Source organism: Lupinus angustifolius, chromosome LG13 (genome assembly GCF_001865875.1).
Source record: "Lupinus angustifolius cultivar Tanjil chromosome LG13, LupAngTanjil_v1.0, whole genome shotgun sequence".
Taxonomy (NCBI): Eukaryota; Viridiplantae; Streptophyta; class Magnoliopsida; order Fabales; family Fabaceae; genus Lupinus; species Lupinus angustifolius.
In genome coordinates this window covers 7,635,336-7,659,030 of record NC_032021.1, presented here as the reverse complement: position 1 = coordinate 7,659,030, position 23,695 = coordinate 7,635,336, and the positions used below count along the sequence as shown (strand labels likewise).

The 23,695-nt window shown below is 32.6% G+C and overlaps 1 protein-coding gene across 1 annotated transcript; it reads left to right on the top strand.

The window, feature by feature from the left end:
• Window positions 11,555-14,456, top strand: LOC109325789 (50S ribosomal protein L6, chloroplastic-like). Its single transcript, XM_019558352.1, has 3 exons — window positions 11,555-11,681; window positions 12,437-12,745; window positions 13,923-14,456. Exons 1-3 carry the CDS (start codon window positions 11,647-11,649, stop codon window positions 14,257-14,259), a joined length of 681 nt encoding a protein of 226 aa, XP_019413897.1. The 5' UTR covers window positions 11,555-11,646; the 3' UTR covers window positions 14,260-14,456.

Genomic DNA, 23,695 nt, shown 5'->3' with positions numbered 1-23,695 from the left:
GGGTGTTGATCTTAACATATAAACAAAAAGAGAATAATTTTGGCACCACTACGAACCATCGCTGAATTATCCTGGACGGCTCTCAAGCCAAGCCTCTTACGGTCAGACAATTTCGCTGCATAGGCACAACATAATACTTCTCAGCACCACTACGAACCATCACTGAATCATTCTGGACGACTCCTCTAGCTAAGCCTCTTACGGTCAAACGATCTCGCTGCGTGGGCATAATATCACACCCTCGGGTCTCGCCTTTAACAAAGCAATTCCTTACTTTTATTACTTTCAATAATTTCTTATAGTTATTTACCTTTACAACTTCTTGATGGAAAACATACCATTAGGCTCTCGTATATATGAGAGTTAATGTTCAGACGACTTAAATAGAAGTCATTTCTGTATGGAGCCCTCTTGCTTAAGCGAGAGCTGTCTCGCTCAAGCGATGACACGTCCATTTTTGAGGAATTTGTGACTTAAGCAAGAGCTACTCGCTTAAGCGAGAAAACAATCAGTTCTCTTGGTGCCTATTTTAACTCACGAGAGAGTTGTCTTGCCCTGAGCTAAAACACTCGTTTTCTCTAGACATTTCTCGCTCAAGCGAGAAGAACATGAATATCATTTTAATTACTTTTCTCAAGCAAAATATTTCTCATTTATATCACATGTTTTTAAACCTTGAATTTAACAAATATCACATACATATCAATCCCATAATAATCATAATTCAAGAGTAAACATGGTATTTGCATATATAAATATAACATAAATCGGTATAAGAAATATTGTTGTACTTAATCCAAACAAACGTGCAATTGATTAAGTACCCAATTGATTAAGTACAAGCTTTCTTAATACCCAAGGCAACTCCAAACTTGTGAGGGAGTTTGGAAGTCCTGATGCATATTCGGACACCACTGTGTCACGATGTTTTCTCCCTCACCTGAGTGTGTCGGGTCACTAGGTTCTCTATTTGCAGGTGAGCTTACTTGATCTGATATCCTCTCGAACACTTCATTACGCCAAAATAACGTTAATTAGTTAAGTGACGATAATTATTATACTTACCAAATAACTTTTTACGCGAAGATAAAACTTCCGATTTTAAAATGAATTTAATTGCTTTCTTCCATCCGATTCAAGGTTGAATATCCTTGAATCATCATTTGTCATTGAAAGTCTTACAATCAAATAACACTTTTTAAAAATAAGATTTTCAATAAAACTTATACCAGAATTATGTTGTAATCCGTGGATATACACCAGGCTAGTTCCCAAGAAAGAGAGGTGGGTCGTAAAGACACCCTTAAATACCAAGTTTTTCCTCAGACAGAACCTTTCTAGACATGTATTTCCACTTTATTACATTTTCCGATAGTTCATAAATCTTATTTTTTATAAGTAAAACATTTTTACTAAAACTAACATTTTAAAATAAGATCATTAAGCTAGACTTATCATTTTTTAAGTAAATCTTACCATTTTAAAGTAAGTTCACTTAACTAAGATTCAACATTTTTAAATCATTTTTCCATCTAAGACTTCAGAACACTTTAAGTTTATAAAGTTAAGACTTTTAGGTAAATCTCATTATTTCAAGTATACTACTAAAACAAATTTTCATGAACTTCTTAACACCTCCTAATTTTTTAGGAAATACTTCAAGGGTTAGTAAGTGTTATTTTCATAGTCATGAAAAAGAATGATTCTTAATTTAATACTTTACACTAAACATCTTTTAGTTATTCTTACCACTTTAAAGTAAGTCAACTAAAATAAATACAACAATTTTTTTAATCTTAACACCTCCTAAAACATTAATGATTAATCCATTAATACTAATTACCTAATTAAAAGTGCTCTGAAAAACACGATGTTACACTAAGTATTTGGTGTTGATAACTTCTTCATATGACTGTGGTTCACAATTACTGATATCATCAGCAACATTTAGAGTGTATCACACCATATCAGCATAACCATACTTTTCTGGAGGTTTTATATGTCTCATTTGCCTTTCCCTAGCTAACTGATTATGTTGCAATTGGGAGATATGAGTATCAGCACATGCATTATAGACTTCTTCTTCTCGATCAAGTTTTTTTTCTTTTGTTGGCTCCACCTTAAACTCCACTTTCTCCAAGATATGAGGATCTTCATTTTCACTTGATGACTTTGTATGAGGCTTTAGCATTTCAGCTTCATTAAAATTAACATCTCTCCTAATAATGCACTTTCTTTTCTTTGGCCACCATAACTTATATCCTTTCACAGCATCAGGATATCCAAGAAAAATGCATTTCAATGCTCTTGCATCAAGTTTTCATTCTTTGTTATGAGCATATGCAGGACACCCAAATATCCTCAAATTTTTATAATTTTCCGGAATACCCGGCCACATCTCTTCTGGAGTTTTGAAACCAATGGTCGTTGATGGACATCTGTTGATCAAGTAACAAGTTGTACTGATAGCTTCCGCCCAAAATTCTTTTGGCAATCCAGCATTTGACAACATACATCTTGTTCTTTCAAGTAAGGTTCTACTCATTCGTATTGCAAGTCCATTTTGTTGTGGAGTGTGTCCCACGGTATAATGTCTGCCAATAGATAGAATTCTGGACCATTGTCAGTTCTCAGTCTCTTGATCTTTCTCATGGTTTACTTTTCGATCAAGGTTTTCCACTGTTTGAACTTGACAAATGCTTCACTTTTGTGTTTCAAAATAAAAATTCACACCTTCCTTGAATAGTCATCAATGAATGTTAACATGTATCTACTACCACCATGATAAGGTACTTGGGAAGGACCCCACAAGTCAGAATGTACATAATCTAATGTGTCTCTTGTTCGATGAACTACAACATTGAATTTTATCCTACATTGCTTTCTGAAAACACAATGTTCACAAAAGTCTACATTCTTGACTTGTTGATCGCATAGTAACCCTTGTTTGGCCAACTCGGCTAGACCTCTTTCACTAACATGACCCATTCTTAGGTGTCATAGTTTGGTGACATCAAAAGAGGAGACATCGGCAACACCCTTGATTGTGTTTCCTTATAATTGTTGGACTAAATTGCAATCGGGGAGCCTCCAACCACCAAGGAGCTCCATTGTTACATGAGTATGGGAAGAGTCGAGAGCCACAAGTGAGACACCACGTCTTGAACCAAAACCTTAAGGTATTAGTTTCATGGGCCTTTCCTACTTATAAACTCTTTCACTCCTCCACGCACATCCAATATGGGACTTCACACTTGAATAAACCCAACAATCTCCCCCTCAAGTGTGAGTACCACACACTTTCCGGTCCGCTCCCCCTTAAGTCTACCATGTCCCAGCCGAACCATCGACTCTGATACCACTTGTTGGGAGGTCTTCATCCATGAGTTACAACATTCCTCTATGGGCTAAGTGAAAGAAACATATAGGTGGGCTTAATACTACTTTTTGACCCAAAACCTTAAGGCATTAGGTCTATGGGTCTATCCATGTATATGCTCTTTAACTCATCCATTTTTGCTCAATGTGAGACTTTTTCATTCACACTTGGATACCCAACATCTCCCCCTCAAGTGTGAATTCTCATCCGAGTATTGGATACACCAGAGCTCAGCTTTCTATCTACTTGCCTCGCTGTTGGCTTATCCTTTTATCAACGGAACATGTCGCCTTGACCTCTCGTCAGGAAGACTTTCGACACAAGGATCCTACATGGATCTACCGACCACTTGTCGCTTCAATACTCCGTTGAGCCATCGAACCATTAGCTCTAATACCACTTGTTGGGAGAGGCTACGACCGGGGATCCTCCAACCACTGGGGAGTTCCATTGTTACATGGGTATGGGAAGAGTGGAGAGCTACGAGTGAGACACCACATCTTGAACCAAAACCTTAAGGCATTAGTTCCACGAAGAGTGAAGAGTCATAAGTGAGTGTACTTGGGTTTTGGGAAGAGAGTGAAACACTTGTAGTTCTCTTTTATCATAGTGGAATAATCCTTATTGCTCTTCAGTTGTGGACGTAGGCAAATTGTCGAACCACATTAAATTCTCGGTGTCACTTTCTCTATTATATTTTCTCCATGGGTCTTCCGCTTCAACAAACTGGTATCAGAGCTCTTGCATGCTAAGCCATACGATCTAAAATAAAATTCTTAGTATGCTCTGTGTTCGCAGCATTGTCTGATCTTACACACCATAAAAGAATTATTCTTGTTACTGGAAAGGTATAATAGTGTGAAAGTGCATGTCTAGGAAAGTTCTGTCTTAGGAAAGACCTGATATTTAAGCGTCTCTGTTAAGACCCACCTCTCTTTCCTAGGAACTTTCCTGATGTATGTTCACGGACTACGATATTGTTCCGGTATACGGTTATCATGGGCGAGTGCTAAATTTGATTTGGAGAAATTTAATGGAGAAAATGATTTCAACCTCTAGCGATTGAGGATGAAAGCTCTACTAGTTCATCAAAGCTTGGGCAAAGCCTTGGAAGGTAGAAACAAGTTACTAGAGAGTCTGACCGAGGACGAGAAGAATGAAAACTTGGAAAAAGCACATAGTGCAATTTTGTTGTGCTTGGTTGAAGCTAGAAAGTCTGTACATGACGAAGTCACTCACCAACAGACTGTATTTGAAGAAAAGAACACATACTCTTCAAATGTAGGAAGGAAAGCCCATAAAAGATCATCTGGATGAATTTAACAAAATTATTCTTGGTCTACAAAATATTGATGTTAAAATTGAAGATGAAAACCAAACAATTCTTCTACTATGTTCCCTACTATGTTCCCTTCCAAGTTCTTATGAGCACTTCATTGACACCATGATGTATGGTCGAGAAGATCTGACCTTGGACGAAGTAAAGGCGGCGTTGCACTCGAAAGAATTGAAGAAAAGAGTATCAGATTCGAGATCTGAAGGCTCTGGTGATAGTCTTTTTGCTAGAGGAAGAACAGAGAAGTGAAATCAATTTGGTGAAAAAGGAAAATCTAGGTCAAAGTCTAAAGCAAAACCTAGAAAGTATAAATTCTTTCACTGTCACAAGAAGGGGCATATAAGAAAGAATTACTCATAGCGCATAGGCGAGGAAAAGATTTATGAATATGAAGATGCAGCTGTAGCAAATGGCTATGATAGTGCAGATGCACTAATAGTCTTAGAACACGACTCAAAAGATGAATAAATATTTGATTTTGGATGCTCATATCACATGTGTCCCATTAAGGATTGATTTTTCACTTACCAACCCTTAGATGGGGGCAAGGTCCTTTTGGGAAATAATGCTCCCTACAAGGTCATTGGCATCGACACAATTAGAATCAAGCTGTTCGACGGAATCGTAAGGACGTTGACAGATGTAAGACATGTTCCAGAATTGAAAAAAATCTGATTCCCTTGGGAACCCTAGATTCAAAAGGTTATAGCTACAAAGGTGAAGGTGGAGCTATAAGAATATCTAAAGGTGCTATGGTTGTAATGAAGGAAACAAAGAGAATAGTCTCCATATGTTACTGTTGGACCAGACTGCAACCGGGGAGCCTCAAACCACTATGGAGTTCCATTGTTACATGAGTATGGGAGGAGTGAAGAGTCACAAGTGAGACACCACATCTTAAACCAAAACCTTAAGGCATTAGTTACATGGGTCTTTCCTACTTATAAACTTTTTCACTCCTCCATCATATCCAATGTGAGACTTCACACTTGAATAAACCCAACAGACCCTTTAAATTTAATTCAACAACACATAGGACAAATAGTTGACACAGTGATTGCATGTTATGCCCCATTTGATATTTCTATTCGTTTTCTTATTATCTTTTTTTCAACTTAGGAAAACGAAATTTGGTCACACCAGCTGATCCACATGTAATGTTTTAATGTGAAGAGTTAAAAAAATATTTCTTAAAGATCAAGCTAAATCACTATTGTCACTTGGTATGTCTCTTGTTAATTGCTAAAAAAATTCTTCAATATGTTACTACAAATTGGTCCAACAGCAAAGTCAAATTTCATAACGTTAGTTAATAGTTGTGTTTTTTCTTATTTTGTAGCAGAAAAGTTTGACTGACTTAATTTTTTTTTTATTTTGTACGAGGCCTAGGCCAGAAGTCCACATTATGTTCTAAATTTATAAAAAAAAAATGCAAACTCAACTTGGTGATGAATGCTGTGCAGAAAATATTGAATTTAAATTAATATTAGGTATCATCTTATGAAGACAAAGAGTCTTGTGTATAAAATTAACATTAAGAAAAGCATTGTCACTTAGCAGCATATATACAATTGGCTTACATGTGTATTCTTCCAATATTGTATGTTCCAATAACTAGCATATGCTATCACCAAACTTTGTTTTCTTGTTGCCAAAACAATTTTGAAAAGGAGAGATGATTAATTATGATGTCCACTAGGACTTAAACACATCCGAAACAACCTATGATTTTACTAGAGTGATAAGATAAATTAGTTATTCCCCCTTCACTAGCCAAAGAGGCATCATGTGTGTTTGGTTGATAATATCATCATGTGTATTGTAAGTTATTTAATGAGTTTATTTAAAAAATAATTTAATAACAATTAGAGCGGGAAATAAGTTGAGTAGTTTGATCACTTCATGATTGCTCAAGACTAGACTTGTTAATTAATTAGACGAAATTGATTTATGAATGGATTGGACAACAAAGCCCGAGTCAAGTATAATTCAATTCGTTAGATTCATAATCTTATTCGATTATATATATAATTAGTATCTATATATACTTTTAATATTAATATATGAATAAAATATTATATATTTTTATATTTATGTTAAAAATTCCATAAAAATTGATTTAAGCCATTTCTATCTATATATATTAATGATCATTTTTTGAATAGACAAGTCATGAAAATTTGAGTTTGTTATCTGGATCTAAAAATTACAAACTTGAATTGAGTTGATTTTGAGTTGAAAAAATAATTTGAACATAAATTGACATCATCCAAATGTTATCATGTTAAGTTAAAACCAATTCGGCTCATTTTTTATCCCGAATAATAACATTGTTTGATTAAGGGCAACTTTTCAAAAGCCCTAATTATAAGCCTGATTTGATAAATCAGATGGAGTAACTGATGTGTTATAAGTGAGAGAATTATAAGTCTCTCTATATCATTATACACATAACATTCATATCATTAGTCGTAAGAGCTTTTAGTTTAGAACCTTAGAGTTTTATTGATTCCTTTTTTATCATATCTCTTACTTAAAACTCTAGTGAGTCTTACCATAAATAGTTTCCCATCCCCTTGTGAATCATTAACTTACACTCACAACATTTTATTTACAATTTTAATTTAATATTATTAGAGAGGTTCCAATTATACTAGGAGTTAGTTAAAAAAAAATATTTTACATCTTAATCATTTATTCTAGGGAAATCTAATAATTTGAATTAGTGAGTAGATCTAAATCATTAAATTTTTCTATAATAGATAGTTAAAATGTAGATTAGATTTTTTAACTTACTCCTTAAATAAATGGGTCCCTTCCCTAATATTATATTGATTATATAAAAGTGAAGTAAAGTCTTAAAAGTAGATATTGAAATACTTATGTGACAAAATCTTTAAGAGTATTTGTGATCAACATATTCTAAATTGATCAACTAATTTTAAGAGCTTTTAAGCGTGATAGATTTTTTTAGTACTATCAATGGTATCCTTTCATCTTTTTGGGTAAGGAATTAATTCTTTTCGGAGTGTGTGACTGCTCCTCTCAACAAGTGTCACTCCTAGGAACTCAACTCTTAACATTTTGGTCATCCTGATGATCTAGCAGACCTTACACAAGTACACCAACTTGTTGATTAAGCATGAGAGATTTAATAAGGCATGTTTGTGTCAGCTACCATCCGAAGTGATTCATATCTTTTCAACAAAACTGAGTCCATCAATTTTGGTCAACACCCACATACTTGAACCATAAGTCATGCAAGGACGATAGAGGGGCAAGTTGTTGAATAATAATGGCGAATTCAAATTCAGTGGTTCATACTTGAAATTGCATTTGGTGGTTCAAGTTACAATATTGAAAAGGACCAATTTTCTGCTGCTCCTTTTATAAACCAACAACCTCTTTCTTCAAAAAGTATATGAATGGAAACTATGGATTTTGGAAGCCTCTCCATTACCCTACATACAACAGTATATGAATGGAAGGTATCTCTAAAGTTAAAATATTGTGTGTAAAGTAGTGAGTAGGAAAATTATTGTATATAAAGTAAATATGTAATGATATGTCGTCTTTTTTTATTTATTTATTGAAATGCTCTCATGTAAGAAACTAATTCATTTTACGATATGTGGTAGCTCTTTCCAACAAATGACGCTCACATGAATCGAATTTTTAACTTCTTGTTCATCTTAACAATATAGTAGGACTTTACAATATTAGACCAACTACATTTTAATCATTTAGCTAATGGATATCTGAATACTTAAAATCTTGATATATTTTAACTAATTAAAAATAAATGTATCATTGTTTATTTTACACAGAGTTACCACGGAAGAGTTTGATGAGAATATGGCAGTAGTACATTAGTACAGTTGCAATTTGTAGACGACATATTTAAATGTAATACAAAGGGGTTCAATTATCTCCACTAAGTGACACTGTGTTGAGACATCAGAACACTGTTGGACAGGGGTGGATCTTCTCTAGGACATGTAGGGCAGTTGCTCCCTCTCAAATATTTCAAAAAAATATTATAGAGATATTGTTTTTGGTATATTCTAAAAAATTTAATAACAAAACTTAAGGATAAAAGTATTATATTTTTGTATTATTAATGTAAAAATTTATACACATTCACTACATCATCCATCATTCATTTAGATTAATTTTTTAAAAGAGTTAATAAAGATTGAATATGAATGGTAGGTGATGAAGTAAAAAAGTATAAAATTCATACATTGTTAGTGCATATATTATTCCCTCGGAGAATAATACTTCTACATGACTTATTGGACAAGAAAAAAATTCAATATTCTCTTCAAAACTCTCACCTTTTATGAAGTTTCAATCTCTTTAGTATCACATGACATATTCTCCTCCCCTAATATCACTTTGGATAACTCTCCAACTCAAACCCATTTATTTTTCACCTTAAAAATGTTATATTTGCTCTTTATAAATCAGTGTTTGTTTCTTGCATCAAATTTTATTCATGGACGTTGTTATTCTTTGCTGGTGAACTTTTTTTTTTATTAATTAATTTTAGTTGGGTTATTCCATTGCTATGTATGATATTCTTAATTTTTTTATTTCTATCTTTATATATTTTTCTCTTCAAAAAATATTTGTATCAATCTCAAGCATACATTAGGTTGATTCTCTATTTGAAAGGATTGAAAAACTAACTTTATGCTCAGTTTTTCTGAGTTTAAAATACATATAATGTTTATAAGAGATAATGAGTTTATTTGTGCTTTGGAATATTTGGAATTTCTTCATAGATTTGTTATGTTATATTTTTATCATGTTTCTTGGAAATTTAAACATGAAAGAATAACTCGTTTTTACATTAAAAATTTATATATATTCTAATGATTTCATATGTTATTTACGTATAAATCATAATGCTGCCCCCTCTAAAATTATGGTCAAGATCCGCCACTGCTTTTAGAGTACTGGACGGTGTGCTTCTATTCTTTTATTTTTTCTCCATTTAATGAATAAAATCACATATATACAGTTACAAAATTAAAACACAACTCTTGAATTTAAGAGAAAAATATTTTAAAAATTAATAGTTTTAAATATTTTAAAAATTAAAATTAAATAATTGGGCTTGATTTGACACGTTTAAATAAATAATACAACATTGGCCCACCTCAAATTTTCACAGGTCAAATTTATACTTCAAGTGTTGGACTCCACTTGACTCATTTACAACCCTAAGAAAAAATATATAATTGTATTATGACACTTAGTCCTAAGTTTGTTAAGAGAAAAACAGCTTCTCTATTTTGATACAATGGAGAAATGAGAAGAGAAGAAAAAAATAATACAGATGTTTGGGATGTCAGTGACTTTATTTAGATTCATTTTGGGGGGAATACATGATTCAGACATGAAAATCACTCAATGTTGATATTCATATAGGAATCAATTTTTCTAAAAATGTCCGAATTTTTTAAAATGGTATATTATTTTTATTAAAGTATAAAATAATGGTAAGATATGATGTATTATAATGCATTTGTTTTTATATTTACTAGCATGTCGACCTGTCTGTCGAATTCTTATTTTATAATATTAAATTTGTATTTTTTATTTTAGAGAATTAGAATGTTTTTTATTGAATGTACTTTATGTTATAATTTTTGTATTTATTATATTATCCAACTTAAAGTGAGATGTATTAATTATAATTATATATGATTAGATGATTTTACTTTAGAAATAAAAAATATTAAGGACAAAATAGGAAAATAAAATCATGATGGTAGTTATTTCAAGTTTTGGCTTTATATATAATATATATATACAAATTGTATTATGTGAGGTTTGTTTAGAAAGGGATTAGGAATCTAATTTAATATGCTCAACTATTTACAAATTCAATACAAAAAGTTACTATTTAGATCAAGTTTTGATTTGTTGGATTATTTTGTGATTTTATTTTACATGAGTTTGGATATGAATACCCATGACTTACCCACACTTTTTTTATTCTATCAAAACGTTCATAGGGAGAAAGAGTAGAAAATGGTGGGGTTAGAGCTGCCACAATAAGTATGATATGGGTCTCAGAAGAAGTATGATATGGGTCTGAATGAATTCTGTAGTTTATTACTTGGACCTACTTCGTTGCTTTATTTTTAGATCAAGACTCGTATGGATAGTTGTTGGGTTTGCCATCCAAAGATTTTTGGATATTTTGTGGATCTGCGAGTAGCTAGAAATTCAAAAAATATTTAAAATAATTATAAGTAATTTATGTAATTTAAACACAATTTAAGTTGCTATTGAGAACAACTTATTTAACCCATAAAAAACAAAGTCATTACTTCAATAATATGGTAAAATTTTTATTTAGTAACAATAATTTAACAACCATCATATCACAATATGAATTAACAATATAACAATACTATTTAAAAACATAATAATTAGATTTATGAATTAAAATAATATTACGGTTACGTTGCTACGTATATATTTAGGAAGGATCAATGGATTCGAGTACGAGGAGCTGTGTAACTCATTATCAAACTAATACTTATATAGGTGCAGGTCTCAAAATCTTCTATCTTAATTATGTGGAGTCTAAAAATAGGAACTCACACCCCTATTCTTATAGGTATTATTACTTGTGTACCTGCTGGTACAAATACCAATTCTAATGGATAGTTGGTAATATTGGGGTTGAAGAATCTCCAATCATTCTGGATTGACTACTTAAGTTTTGGTGTTGGGCTTTTTGGCCCACAATGATACAATCCATTGTGAATTAATGTCTCTAGATTTGTTGTGTAATAACTGAAAAAGCATAATTACCAATCACACCCTACCTCAGTAACAGATAACACATTGCTCATTGGATAAGGCTTTTTGTTCCTTGGTGGAAAAGAAGTGAGTCATTTCCACACTCACAATGGCTTCTTCACTCACTTCTTCCTTTCAATTCAGGCAAAGACCCTAACTTCACTCACCTTTCTCTTATGCAATTTCCTCACTTCATTCATTCCTATTTTAGATTGCACTTCAATCATGCTGGTTCTGAAGTATTACATTACAGTGAAATTAAACATACCCATTATGCATAATGTATATATCTTTTAATCTATGCTTGAATTTCAATAAAGTTGATGTAGCACTCAAGATGTTCGAGGAAATGCTTGATAGGAGCATAATTAGTGTTTAAAGAATAATGCTTGTGAATCTGTTTTCTGTATTGCAAGTTAAGTTGAATGAGTACACTTGCTCAGTATTCCAAAAGTGAGTAAATCATTGAGGAAATAATTCATGGGGAAATGGGAATTTATTCATGCTTTTATCATGTAATAAAAAGGGGTGGGGGATTTGGGATACTTTTTCTTCTTCTTTTGTGGCTACTTGATTGGTTTGGTTTTGTATATACAAAAATCTTGATGCGAGGCTTGTATTATGTCCTAGTAGGGCATTGGAGTTTTACTTTTTCTCAAAATTCTATTTTTTTTTCTTATTGGCCAAAAGTATATCAAATGGAAAATGATTTCTGAATTGAATGAGAAAATCTACTTAACTTGGCCTTTTATTTACTTCGGACACACTCGGTTTTGGTTTTCTTTACTATTCTCTTAATTTATTCATGATTAATACAGTTTCTTAGTTGATGAAAAGTTCATTACTTTTTACTTCATATGTTTGAGGAATCTCACCAATCCTTTGCTATCCTATTTCAGCAATTTGAAGTCTGGTTTCTTTGGTGAGAGAAATGAACTCAGAGCTACAAGTGTTCCTGTTCCTTTTGTTGGTTTCTCTAGAAAGACTATAGAGTGTAAGGAATCACGAATTGGGAAGCAACCAGTTTTAGTGCCATCGAATGTGACAATCACCTTGGAAGGTCAGGATTTAAAAGTAAAGGGCCCTCTGGGAGAACTTGGATTAACTTATCCTAGGGAGGTGCTAGTTGAGAGGGTGGAATCTGGGATCCTAAGGATTAGAAAGGCAGTCGAAACCCGAAGGGCGAATCAAATGCATGGGCTTTTTAGGTACTTCATTTTACTAACTCTTGTTTTAAACTTTTAATTGGGAATATCTCATTTCTGTTTTTGTTTGAAGTCCCTGTACCAAAGTAGTTATTTGAGGATGTGGCACGTAGTGGTCACCTTCAATAACCTATAGTGGCATAGCAGGTTGCTAAACGGCCACTTCAGCAAAGAGAACTGTTTCAATAAAAAAACATTAAATCTGTGAAGCAAGTGTGACTGACTCGGATGAAAAAATAAGGATCTATTCAGGAACTGTGTGCGAAACAATGGATGAAGATTTGAAAAATAATGGTAGTTTACCGTGCAAATGTGAAAGACAGGCTAGTTAGTGTAAAAACAGTGGATGGCTAATAGCTGTGGCTGCTCATCAATTTTGGGTTTAAAATGTTTGCTGTGCAGCATTGAAGACTTGAAGATTGTTTCATTGTTTGGAAATGACGAAAATCATAAATAGAGGCCTAAACTCCTGATTTGGTGCTAGGTGGGCTTTAAGGGGGTTAATTTAGGGAATTTCACAGGCATGTAGCATAGTGATATAACCCATAGTTACCTGATATGTGGTTCTCTTTGTTGTGAGTATGTAGTACGTAGTACATTACCCTATCAAATACCAACGTTAGGGGTATACCTAGTTGATACGTTCTTGTATGTTCTTTATACTTATATTATTACCATTAACTTAGTTATTACTCTTGCTGATACTCTTCATTCATTTGTCTTTTTCCAATATGGACAAAAGCTTTAAGCAGTGCATCATGATATGGATTTACACAAATATGAAATTTTTTCTGTTTATAGTTGTTGTTACAAGTTTTTCTTGTACGTGTAGAATCATAGCTTTTGCCTTTGAAAGCTTTAAGTAGTGCATCATGATATGGAACATCCTTCTGTTGTTAAAAGCTTTTTTGTATGAGTAGGATCATAACTTTTGCCTTTGAAAGCTTTAAGTGGTGCATCATGATACGGATTCACACAAATATGATTTTTTTCATAATTATAACTGTTGTTGTTAAAAGCTTTTCTTATACGTGTAGAATCATAGCTTTTGCCTTTGAAAGCTCTAAGTAGTCCATCTTGATTTGGAATCACACAAATATGAAATTTGTTTCTATTATAATGCATTTGTTTTTATGTTCATATATTTAAATGCTATGTGGTTCACAAATAAATGTTACAGGACATTGACAGACAATCTGGTTGTTGGAGTATCTAAAGGTTTTGAAAAGAAACTACAACTTGTCGGTGTTGGATATCGTGCTATGGTAGAAGGAAAAGAGTTAGTGTTGAATCTTGGTTTCTCTCATCCTGTTAAGATGACCATTCCCGAAGGCCTCAGTGTGAAGGTGGAAGAAAACACCAGAATCACAGTTAGTGGATATGACAAGTCTGATATTGGCCAGTTTGCTGCATCTATTAGGAGATGGAGACCCCCAGAACCATACAAAGGTAAAGGTATCAAATATGCCGATGAAATTGTAAGGAGAAAGGAAGGCAAAGCAGGGAAGAAGAAGTAAGTGGGGATGTTTCGATTTTCTTTTATTATTGCATGTTGTTTTTCTTCATCTATTTGTAATGGAAATGTTAAGTATATACTGAGTAAAAGAAATTCATATTGGTGCCAGAATCAGTTGTGCCAATGATCTTTAAAGTCATAGCAAAAAATGTCATTGTAGTGTGAGCATGTTTTGATACATAAGCCGAAGCATGTGTATGCTTTACTTTTTTTGTGTGGTTTTTCTGATGTTAATCTCAACAAGAATCATGCAATGCAATGAGGTTGGATGCTACCCGGAAATTGAATATGCATTTTCCGAACTTATAACTCGTAATCAATTTTGATGGATTGAGGAGCACGAGCACGATGATCATGTCATGTAGCTATCCTCGTGTATGCTGCTTTTTTGGAATTCATGAGTGTAGCTTAAAAAATATCTTCTATTATGGCTGTTGTATGGTAGGGTACCCTTCTTTTTGGTAGATAGAGGCTAAAATGTATGGAGTTTCTTTCATCTCTAGTTCAAGTTTAGAAAAACCGTAAGTCAGAACAACTCAACTCCTTAACTTTTTAAATCTTGAATATTAACCCTCTACAATATTATTTTGCATATATACTACCTTCCATGATTAATTAACTTCAGAGTTGGGTTTGATCTATGATTGAAGAAGATATTTTACACTGTAGCCTCTGGTTGAATGGTTTAGCTAAGATTTGTTGATTGGCTGTTTCAGCTGCATTTCACTTATATGGCTATGTGATTTGTATATATTATTGTAATAGGAAAAAAATGTATGCACACAGTGTAAGCATTTTATACACTTTCATTGTATTATCTGTTATTCATATTTAATCATTATTAACTCTTCAAAAAATAATAAAAATGATTTGTAAATGATAAAATGATAATATAAATCTTTAAATAGATATTACACTATTTCTTCGTAGACTTCTCTAAATTGTTAAATTCTGGTTTCTGGAGAAAAAAATTGGCAAATTTGGTCAATTTATTGTTGGCAATTTGGTAAACAAACTCTTTCATTTCCGGCTATGTTGGGTCAATGGCTAAATGCAAGAAATGAATTTGTTAAAAATCTAGGCAAACAAACTTGCAACTAAAAATTAAAATTTATTTAAAATCCTTTTTCAGTAGACTAGTCTACCTAATGTATAAACGAAACTTGACAATAGTCTGGGTATATGCATATTTTGTTATATTTATATAAGTATGCTTTCACAATTGTAAAAACAAAAGAAAATCCATCAAAGGAAAAATAAACAACAAAAAGGACTTTCGAAGCTATGAAAATCTGATCTTGAATTTTTTGGTTTTTATAAATTTTTCGTTGATGCTTTATTTTTCTTCCACAAATATTTAATGCAGGAAATCCCCCGAAATAAAAATAATGAGATATTTTTGTAAATATTAATTATAAAAAACCCAACAAAAGAAATCCTCTGGGACCTTAAGTCTTCTAAACATGACATTGGTTACAATTGAGTATAACAAATCTTTACTATTTGAATATCTTTCTCTTTAATATTCTTAAGACTCTTCAAATAATTCTTACATTGACATTTTAATAACTAAAATCTGACTCTGAAAAATTTAGTCTATATTTTATGACTTTTATATGATTAATACAATATAATATTTGAAATATAGATTAGTATTTGTTAGCAGGGAGGGGGGAAATTATGATAAGACTCACTAGTCACTAAAATTAAGTCAGAAGTTTGAAAATAAATAACCCAGTTTGAAACTTCACTTAATACTCATAATGACATTATTTTAAGACTCAAATTAAAACTACCTAAGACTTCTTTAAAACTAAGGATGAGAATGCACGTAGTAGTTGATTTCTCAGCTTTTTCCCATGATAATTTTAATTAAATACTTTCCTGTTACACGGTTAAATTATTAGAATAAATTTCTCTTATTTTGAATCAACTCAACTTCAACCAAATAAGTTAACATTCTTGATTTTTTATCCTCACATTTTTTTCTAAGGAATTAATCTATTTTTGGGATTCGTGGTTGGATGCTCCGAGGAATTGAATCCTCAACCTTAAAGATTTAATGAATCTTACATCATTAGACTAATACATTGTTGATAGTTAACATTTTTATTTGTCATTAAATAAATATTTCTTAACCTCAACTAGATAAGAGGCTTAAAATATATTTTTTTGCGGTAAAATTAAATATTTAATATTAGAAGTGACATGTTTTATCTATTTTTAACACCTCATCCTTAGTTCTTCGGATTAAGCTGAAGGACAACCGTAACGACATATAATATTATTACAGCATAACAGTAAAAATCTTTTATATCCATTATTTAATACCACCAATAAAAAAACAGCTACCTTATATTATTTAATAGTGAAAATAGTGACAAAAAATACTGAGTTTAGAAGATTTATGGTAAGAAAATTTTAAAGTGAATACACATTTTAATACATTATGTTTTTTCAATTTTATTAGATTGGTTATTCAAAAATTGAAAAACTCAAAATGGTCCATAAAAGTTTTAAATAGTGATAAAATTAATTATTTTTAGCATATTTTATAATATCTAATAAAAACTAATTTGACCCTAAAAGGACTAATGTGATTAACACTTGAAATTTTTGAGACCATTTTAAAATTTTCCATTTTTAAGGTATAAACTAATAATATTGAAAAAGCATAAGTTCAAAATTTTATATATTGATGTATGCCGTTACAAGTCATAGGAATAACTTACTTTATTCATTGCCATGATAGAATATTTATGACTATTTCAAATATTTAACATTTATGATTAAAACAAATTCTAGTGATGTACAATTTTATTCGTTTGATTTTAAGTGTGGTTATTATTAGTATAAAAAGTACGGAATGTGAACTGTATTCGAACACTAACAACATAGCAGAAATATTATAAAAAATTAGATAGTGTAATCGATTTTTTTTCTTGATAAAAAATTATTCCATTTGTTTTCAATCCAATATACCACATAGAATATGATGGGTAGAGATTATCTGTCTTTAACAGTCTCTCATTCTCTGTTCCAAACCAATCATATATTGACATGTGTATAAAAAAAATTTAAAAACAAAAAGTGATAAAATTGAGCATTCTAATTGGATTGAGACATGAAATGAAACACTGTTTAGGACACACGATATCTACCCGAAGATTATAGTACTAGGAATGAGCAAGATCTGACCCTATCCGCTCATTTGCTATGGCTCGAACATGATCAGATTTAAATAAGTCAAGTCTCATCAGGTCTAGGCGAATTCGGGTTCAAAAATTAGACTCGGCCAATATTTAGGGTCGGTAGAGACCAAGCATGACCATATCCATCTCATTGACATTCACTCATCATATTTGTATGTGTCTCTATTTAATTGTATCGAATAATGATACATTATTTATTGAAAGTATCATTGATTTTCTAATTTTTCATTATATATACATGATTAATAATATATATACAAATATCAATTTATATGTCAAATTACATAATAATATAATAAGAAACACCGAAAAAAGCTTTATCTAAAATGAGTATGCATTATATTTAATCGGGTCTAGAGTCATGTCGAGTTTAAAGGCTATCTCGATCAATATTTAGGTTAGAGTTAATTTCGGGTCCTGGTTCAAAAAATGACTCAATCAACATTCACGACCAGGTAAGGAAGAATCCTTAATCCGTCTCGACCCAACCCATACTCACACCTAGAGAGTATATAATTCAAATCCTAATGTTTAAATATGAATACAACTAACATATTTCATTATGAGTGAGTCTTTTGGTATTTGATGGTATTAGATACATATGTTTCCTTTGCATTTTAGGAATAATGATCTATTATCTTAAACCATCTCTCAAATGTTATTTTGCATTAATAAAAACATAATGTATTAATTTAAAAAAGTAAGTATTCATTATTTTTTCTGTTTTTATTTATTGTCATTATTAAGGGACCTAATTTAGATATGGTTTAAGATAATAAATCATTTCTTAATCATAATTCTTTTTATATGTGTTTACTCACTAGTAAGAAATAGACCAATCTCCTAAAACCTAAAGATGAATTCTTCCCAACAGTAAGCTCATTATTACTCCATCTTTAAATTACAACTAGAATTCATTACAATTTTTCTCTACCATTTGTTCTTTCATGGTCATAACAGGGCAATTATCCATCCGTCCTAAGTATAACATTCATTACCCCACATAATCCTCGTTGCTCACCTCAAGTTGCCCACTTGTAAAGTAAGCTATAAATGCTCCTAACACAACATTGACACTTCTGATCCACCATTTAATGCGCGTCTGACTCACCTCCTATGTCAGATAGTAGGACATCTGCCACGCCGCCTGCACATTCTACCTGCCCCCGACAAATCGACAAGAGCGGATCCACAGGACAGGTAAGGACGATCAGAATGCATTTCTCATACCTATTACATGCTGACCAATGACCAAAGGTCATCTCAGCATTCCCTAAGCTCTATAAATAGGAGATCATACGAGAAGTATAATCAATTCTCATCCCATCATTTATTACTACATTTATTGCTCTAACTTCTTTTATTTACTTCTATTCTCTCTTTAGAATACTCTATGGACTTGATCGTCAGAGAATATTTTCAGGTGTCTTCCCCGGCGGGTCCAGACAATCATCCGACCAAGCCACTTGCTCTCCTACACTCTACCGGCTATACTCTTCCGATCATCCATCCTCAACTCCCGATCATCCATCCTCAACTCCCAATCATCTACTCTTAACAGCAACGAGCACCATTGTAGCCAATAAGTTTTAGGAAAAACTGCATTGAACTAAATATATTGTACAATATTCATTTATTTTCTATGTGCTTTTTTAATGCTTATACAAAAATAAAGATAAAAAATGGGTAAAATAGTAAATAAAATGTTTGACATTTAATGTTAAAAAATACTCAATCGCCTAATGTAATGACCAACAATTTCAGAAGCAGAAGTAAGTTTCCACGCGAGAGCTTCAATACCCAATATAATATATAATCTCACAGTAAAAATGTAAAAACGCAAATCAGTAAATTAAAAGAATATATATATATATATATATATATATATATATTAAGGATTTAATATGTATATATTAATAGTGTATATACAATGTCAATACATCACTCATATGTTAACTATCATTAACTTTTAAATAAAAATAATACAAATTAATGGTTAATGATGTATTATCAGTATAAAACAATATATTGATATTAAAGTGTTGATATGAGTGAGAACTTGATCACTTAAAGTATGAGATTCATAATTTAATCCCTTAATTTATGTGTATTGAAATATGACATGGAATCCCATTTATATTTCAACACATTTTCTCTTTTATGTATCACTTGTTATGATTAGTGGTAAAGAATATATTTTTAGTATTATTAATGAAATTCTCTCACACTTTTTTAGTAAGGAATTAATCTTTTTCAGAATGTATGGCTTCCTCTCCCAACAAGTGTTGCACATAAGAATTAAACATTTGACATTTTGATGATCAGGATCTAGCAGGGCATTGGACTACTACACCAATTTTTAAGTTATTGAGATACATAAATGACACAATTTTTAGGATACATCCCAACAAATAACACATGAATTGACACATTTTTCTATATATAATCTTATTGATGTTAACCAAATGGGGCCAACATTGATGAAGATAACAAGTCCATCAAATGCATCATCCAATTAGGAGAAGGAAAGTATGACACATTTTGAGTTACTTTCAATAAAGTGAGGTGTTTTTGTCCCACATGTAGTTTAGGGTATTTTTATTTTTCTCCTGCTAGACAATAAATCATTAAAACTCTTTTGGAATGTTTCCTTTATGGAACAGGCGTGTAATAGTGTTTCTTTATGTGGTGTAGAGGGTTCAATTGTTTCATTTCTTGGAGGAAGCCACTTGAATTCAAAATTGCAACATTGATGGTCGAGTAGTAATATTCCATGTTTGGTGCCAAGCGTGTACTTGATATCCGCCCATCGTGTTCCCTTCTTGGAGCCAAGCGTGGTTCTAGTTCCGCCCAGTGTGTTCCCTCTTGGGTAAGTGGTAAAATCCTCCTTGATAATGTTTCCTTATTGTTGCCAAATGTAGCTTATTTTCCACCCAGCGTGTTCTTTCATGGGCAACTGGTAAAATCCTCATTGATGCTAGGCGTGTGGAAATTGCCTTATTTGGTGAGGCGTATTCAAAATGATTCCTTTCTTGAAGAAAATCATAAAGAAGTCAAATCACAACATGAAGTAGTTATGAAAATTCGTTCAATTTGGACATGAGCATTAGTAATGACAACATGACGGATTTTTGTCGAGTTTATGCTTACCCAACCCTGAACTCAAGATTAAAAACCTGAACCCAAATTTGACGGGATTAACGATACCATCCCGAACTTGCCAGAGAATCTGAAAAAATAACTCAATAGCCCAACCTACGTATACTGTATCACTAGAGAGAATAAAAGATTGAAACACAATGTTGTTATTCAATCAACAAATAAACTACGAACTAAACACCCAAATTCTTCATACAAAACACTGTGAAATTGTTACCCAGAAAAACTAGTTGGAATTGTTTTCTACAATGTAACAGTAAGAAAAGGGTAATGAATCTATTGTGAGAGTGTCAAAATGGCTTTTAATGGTCCAATAAAAACTTCCGCCGTCATAATTATTTCTATCTGGTCCAAAGAGGAAGAAATGAAGTATGAGAATTCACCAGAGAAGAGGAAAAAGCAAGGCTACATGAGAAGAGAAAGATGAACGAAGAAGATGAAGTTTGAACTTCAAAGATGGTTGTCTGAACTTTGAAGGTGAAGATGTATGTTTGAAGATGGTTATTCCTTTGCTCGAGGAAGAGGAAGACGAACAGAGAACATGAAGGCGAAGAATAAATGAAGGTGATAGTTTAGTTCCTCTTTGGTCTTTGTTGGAAGATGAAAGTTACTCTTTGGTTTCTAACTAATTATGTGCCTCTAACAAAACTAGGGTTAGAGTATTAGAGAAGATATATTATTTTATTCAATTTATTAATTGGGACATGTTCGGGGTGGGTTTGAAGTAGGATAGTACATGTATCAAACCCGAACTTAAAAATAACATTGGGTAAACCCGAACTTAAAAATAACATTGGGTAAACCCAAACCTAATGACAATAAGTTTAACCCATTAAATTTAAGTTGGGTTTGGACAGATACTCATGAGTTTAGTTTTCATTGGCATCCCTAATGGGCACGTGAGCCTAGTTTGGTCGTGAGAATCAAGAGTAAAAAAGGATGTGATTGTTGGAGAATTTCTCCATCTGTAATCCTTAGATTGAATGCGGAAGTCCTTATGACCATCGCTTCGTTCCGATAACCTAATATTTATGCCCATACATAAACCCAAATGGAACAACCATGGCCCAGACCGAAGAAACCCCAAATGAGTTCATGGTGAAGATGAAGAACAAACATTGTTGAGCCATTTCCGGAATCTCAAAGGTATGAGGGTGTGATGATCTTCCAGATGTTAGAGCCCGAATGATTTTCCTTTTGCTTCTCTAGAGAGGAAAAGCTTGAGAGTGTGTGTTGTGTTAGGAGAGGAGCCTTATGGTTACCTTATTTTATATGTCTAATTGATAAATTGATAGTGTTATATCCTTTTGGATAACACTATCCTTGTCCTACCTTATTCTCCTCAACTTTACACCTGAAAATCCGTTGCTCTATAAATGGGGACCATAATCCATAAAAGTAACCCCGCACACTTGAAAACCTGTTGCTCTACAAATGGGGACCATAACCCATAAAAGTAACCCCGTAGTGGTTACTACTTTAGTTGCAATAATTCTGATTCAGTCCCTTCATCAAATCAGAAATTGCCTGAAGGTATCTACACTTATTATTATTTCATGACACATATGCCCTTAGCCACCAAATTAATTACTTAAGATCATTTTATATTTTGGCTAATTACATAATGGCCATAACACAATTATAGAATTATATTTGTGACCCATAAATTGTCAGAAATTCCAACAATCTCCCACTGGTCACACATATGATTCTCCGTACGTGTTATCCTTATTGCGCGCTTAATTGCCATTATGACTTAGGCATATCCAAATTATCTCGTCCATTAGTCCTGTCTCTATATCGAATCACAGTGAACTTCGCCATATCAATCATGGCTAATTGAACAATGATCACCAACATTGACACAACTAAATGACATAGATACATCATGAAATGTGTAGCATGAAAATTACATGAATATGATCTGTACATGTCAATTTTCAATTTGTCCTACTTAACATTAGTGAGATCCTTAATAATAACATAAAACCTTATTGTACAAAGTATAATGACAGAATACCAAACTGAATGATTAATCAACTGAAGTTTGAATACAAACTATCCATACATAATATAAGTATTCATACAAAATACTGAAATTACATGGAACATAACAAAATGTGTGCACTTTCTAACTCCCACTAAACCAAAATATCCTCACACCATAGAACACCCATGTGAGCAGCATGCTCATGAAAGACCTTGGGTGTGATAGCTTTTGTGAGAGGATCCGCAATCATGGAGTTAGTGCCTAAGTGTTCTATGGAAAGCTGTCCACTTTGTACCTTCTCCTTAACAACTAGGAACTTAATGTCGATGTGTTTCGACTTTGCCGAACTCCTATTGTTGTTGGAGAACAATACGACTAATTTATTGTCATAGTATAACTTTAGTGGTCTTTCAATTCTTTCCACAATCCGCAGCCCAGTGACAAATTTCTCAGTCATGATGACTGAAGTGATGTCTCATAACATGCTATATATTCAGCTGCCATGGTGGATGATGCAACAAGATTTTGCTTGGCAGAACGCCAAGAAACCGCACCACCAACTAACAGAAAAACATAGCCTGAAGTAGATCGTCTACTATCTTGGCATCCCGCAAAATCGGAGTCAAAATATCCAATGATCTCTAATTGGTCTGATCTCCTATATGTGAGCATATAGTCTTTTGTTCTCTTAAGTACCTCATGACCCTCTTGGCTGCTTTCCAATGGTCTGTTCCTGGATTACTCATATATCTGCCTAAAACCCCAACTATGAACGCTATATCCGGACGCGTACATACTTGAGCATACATAAGACTCCCTACAGCTGATGCATAAGGGATTTTTTGCATTTCCTGAATTTCCAGATTTCCTTTAGGGCACTGATTGAGACTAAATTTGTCTCCCTTAGCAACTGGAGTATCTGTTGTTTTACAGTCCTGCATGCCATATCTTTTGGCACCTTTTCTATATAGCTCTTTTGTGATAATCCAAGAATACCCTGAGATCTGTCTCGATGTATCTGAATTCCTAATACAAACGAAGCTTCACCATGATCCTTCATTTCAAAATTACTGGAT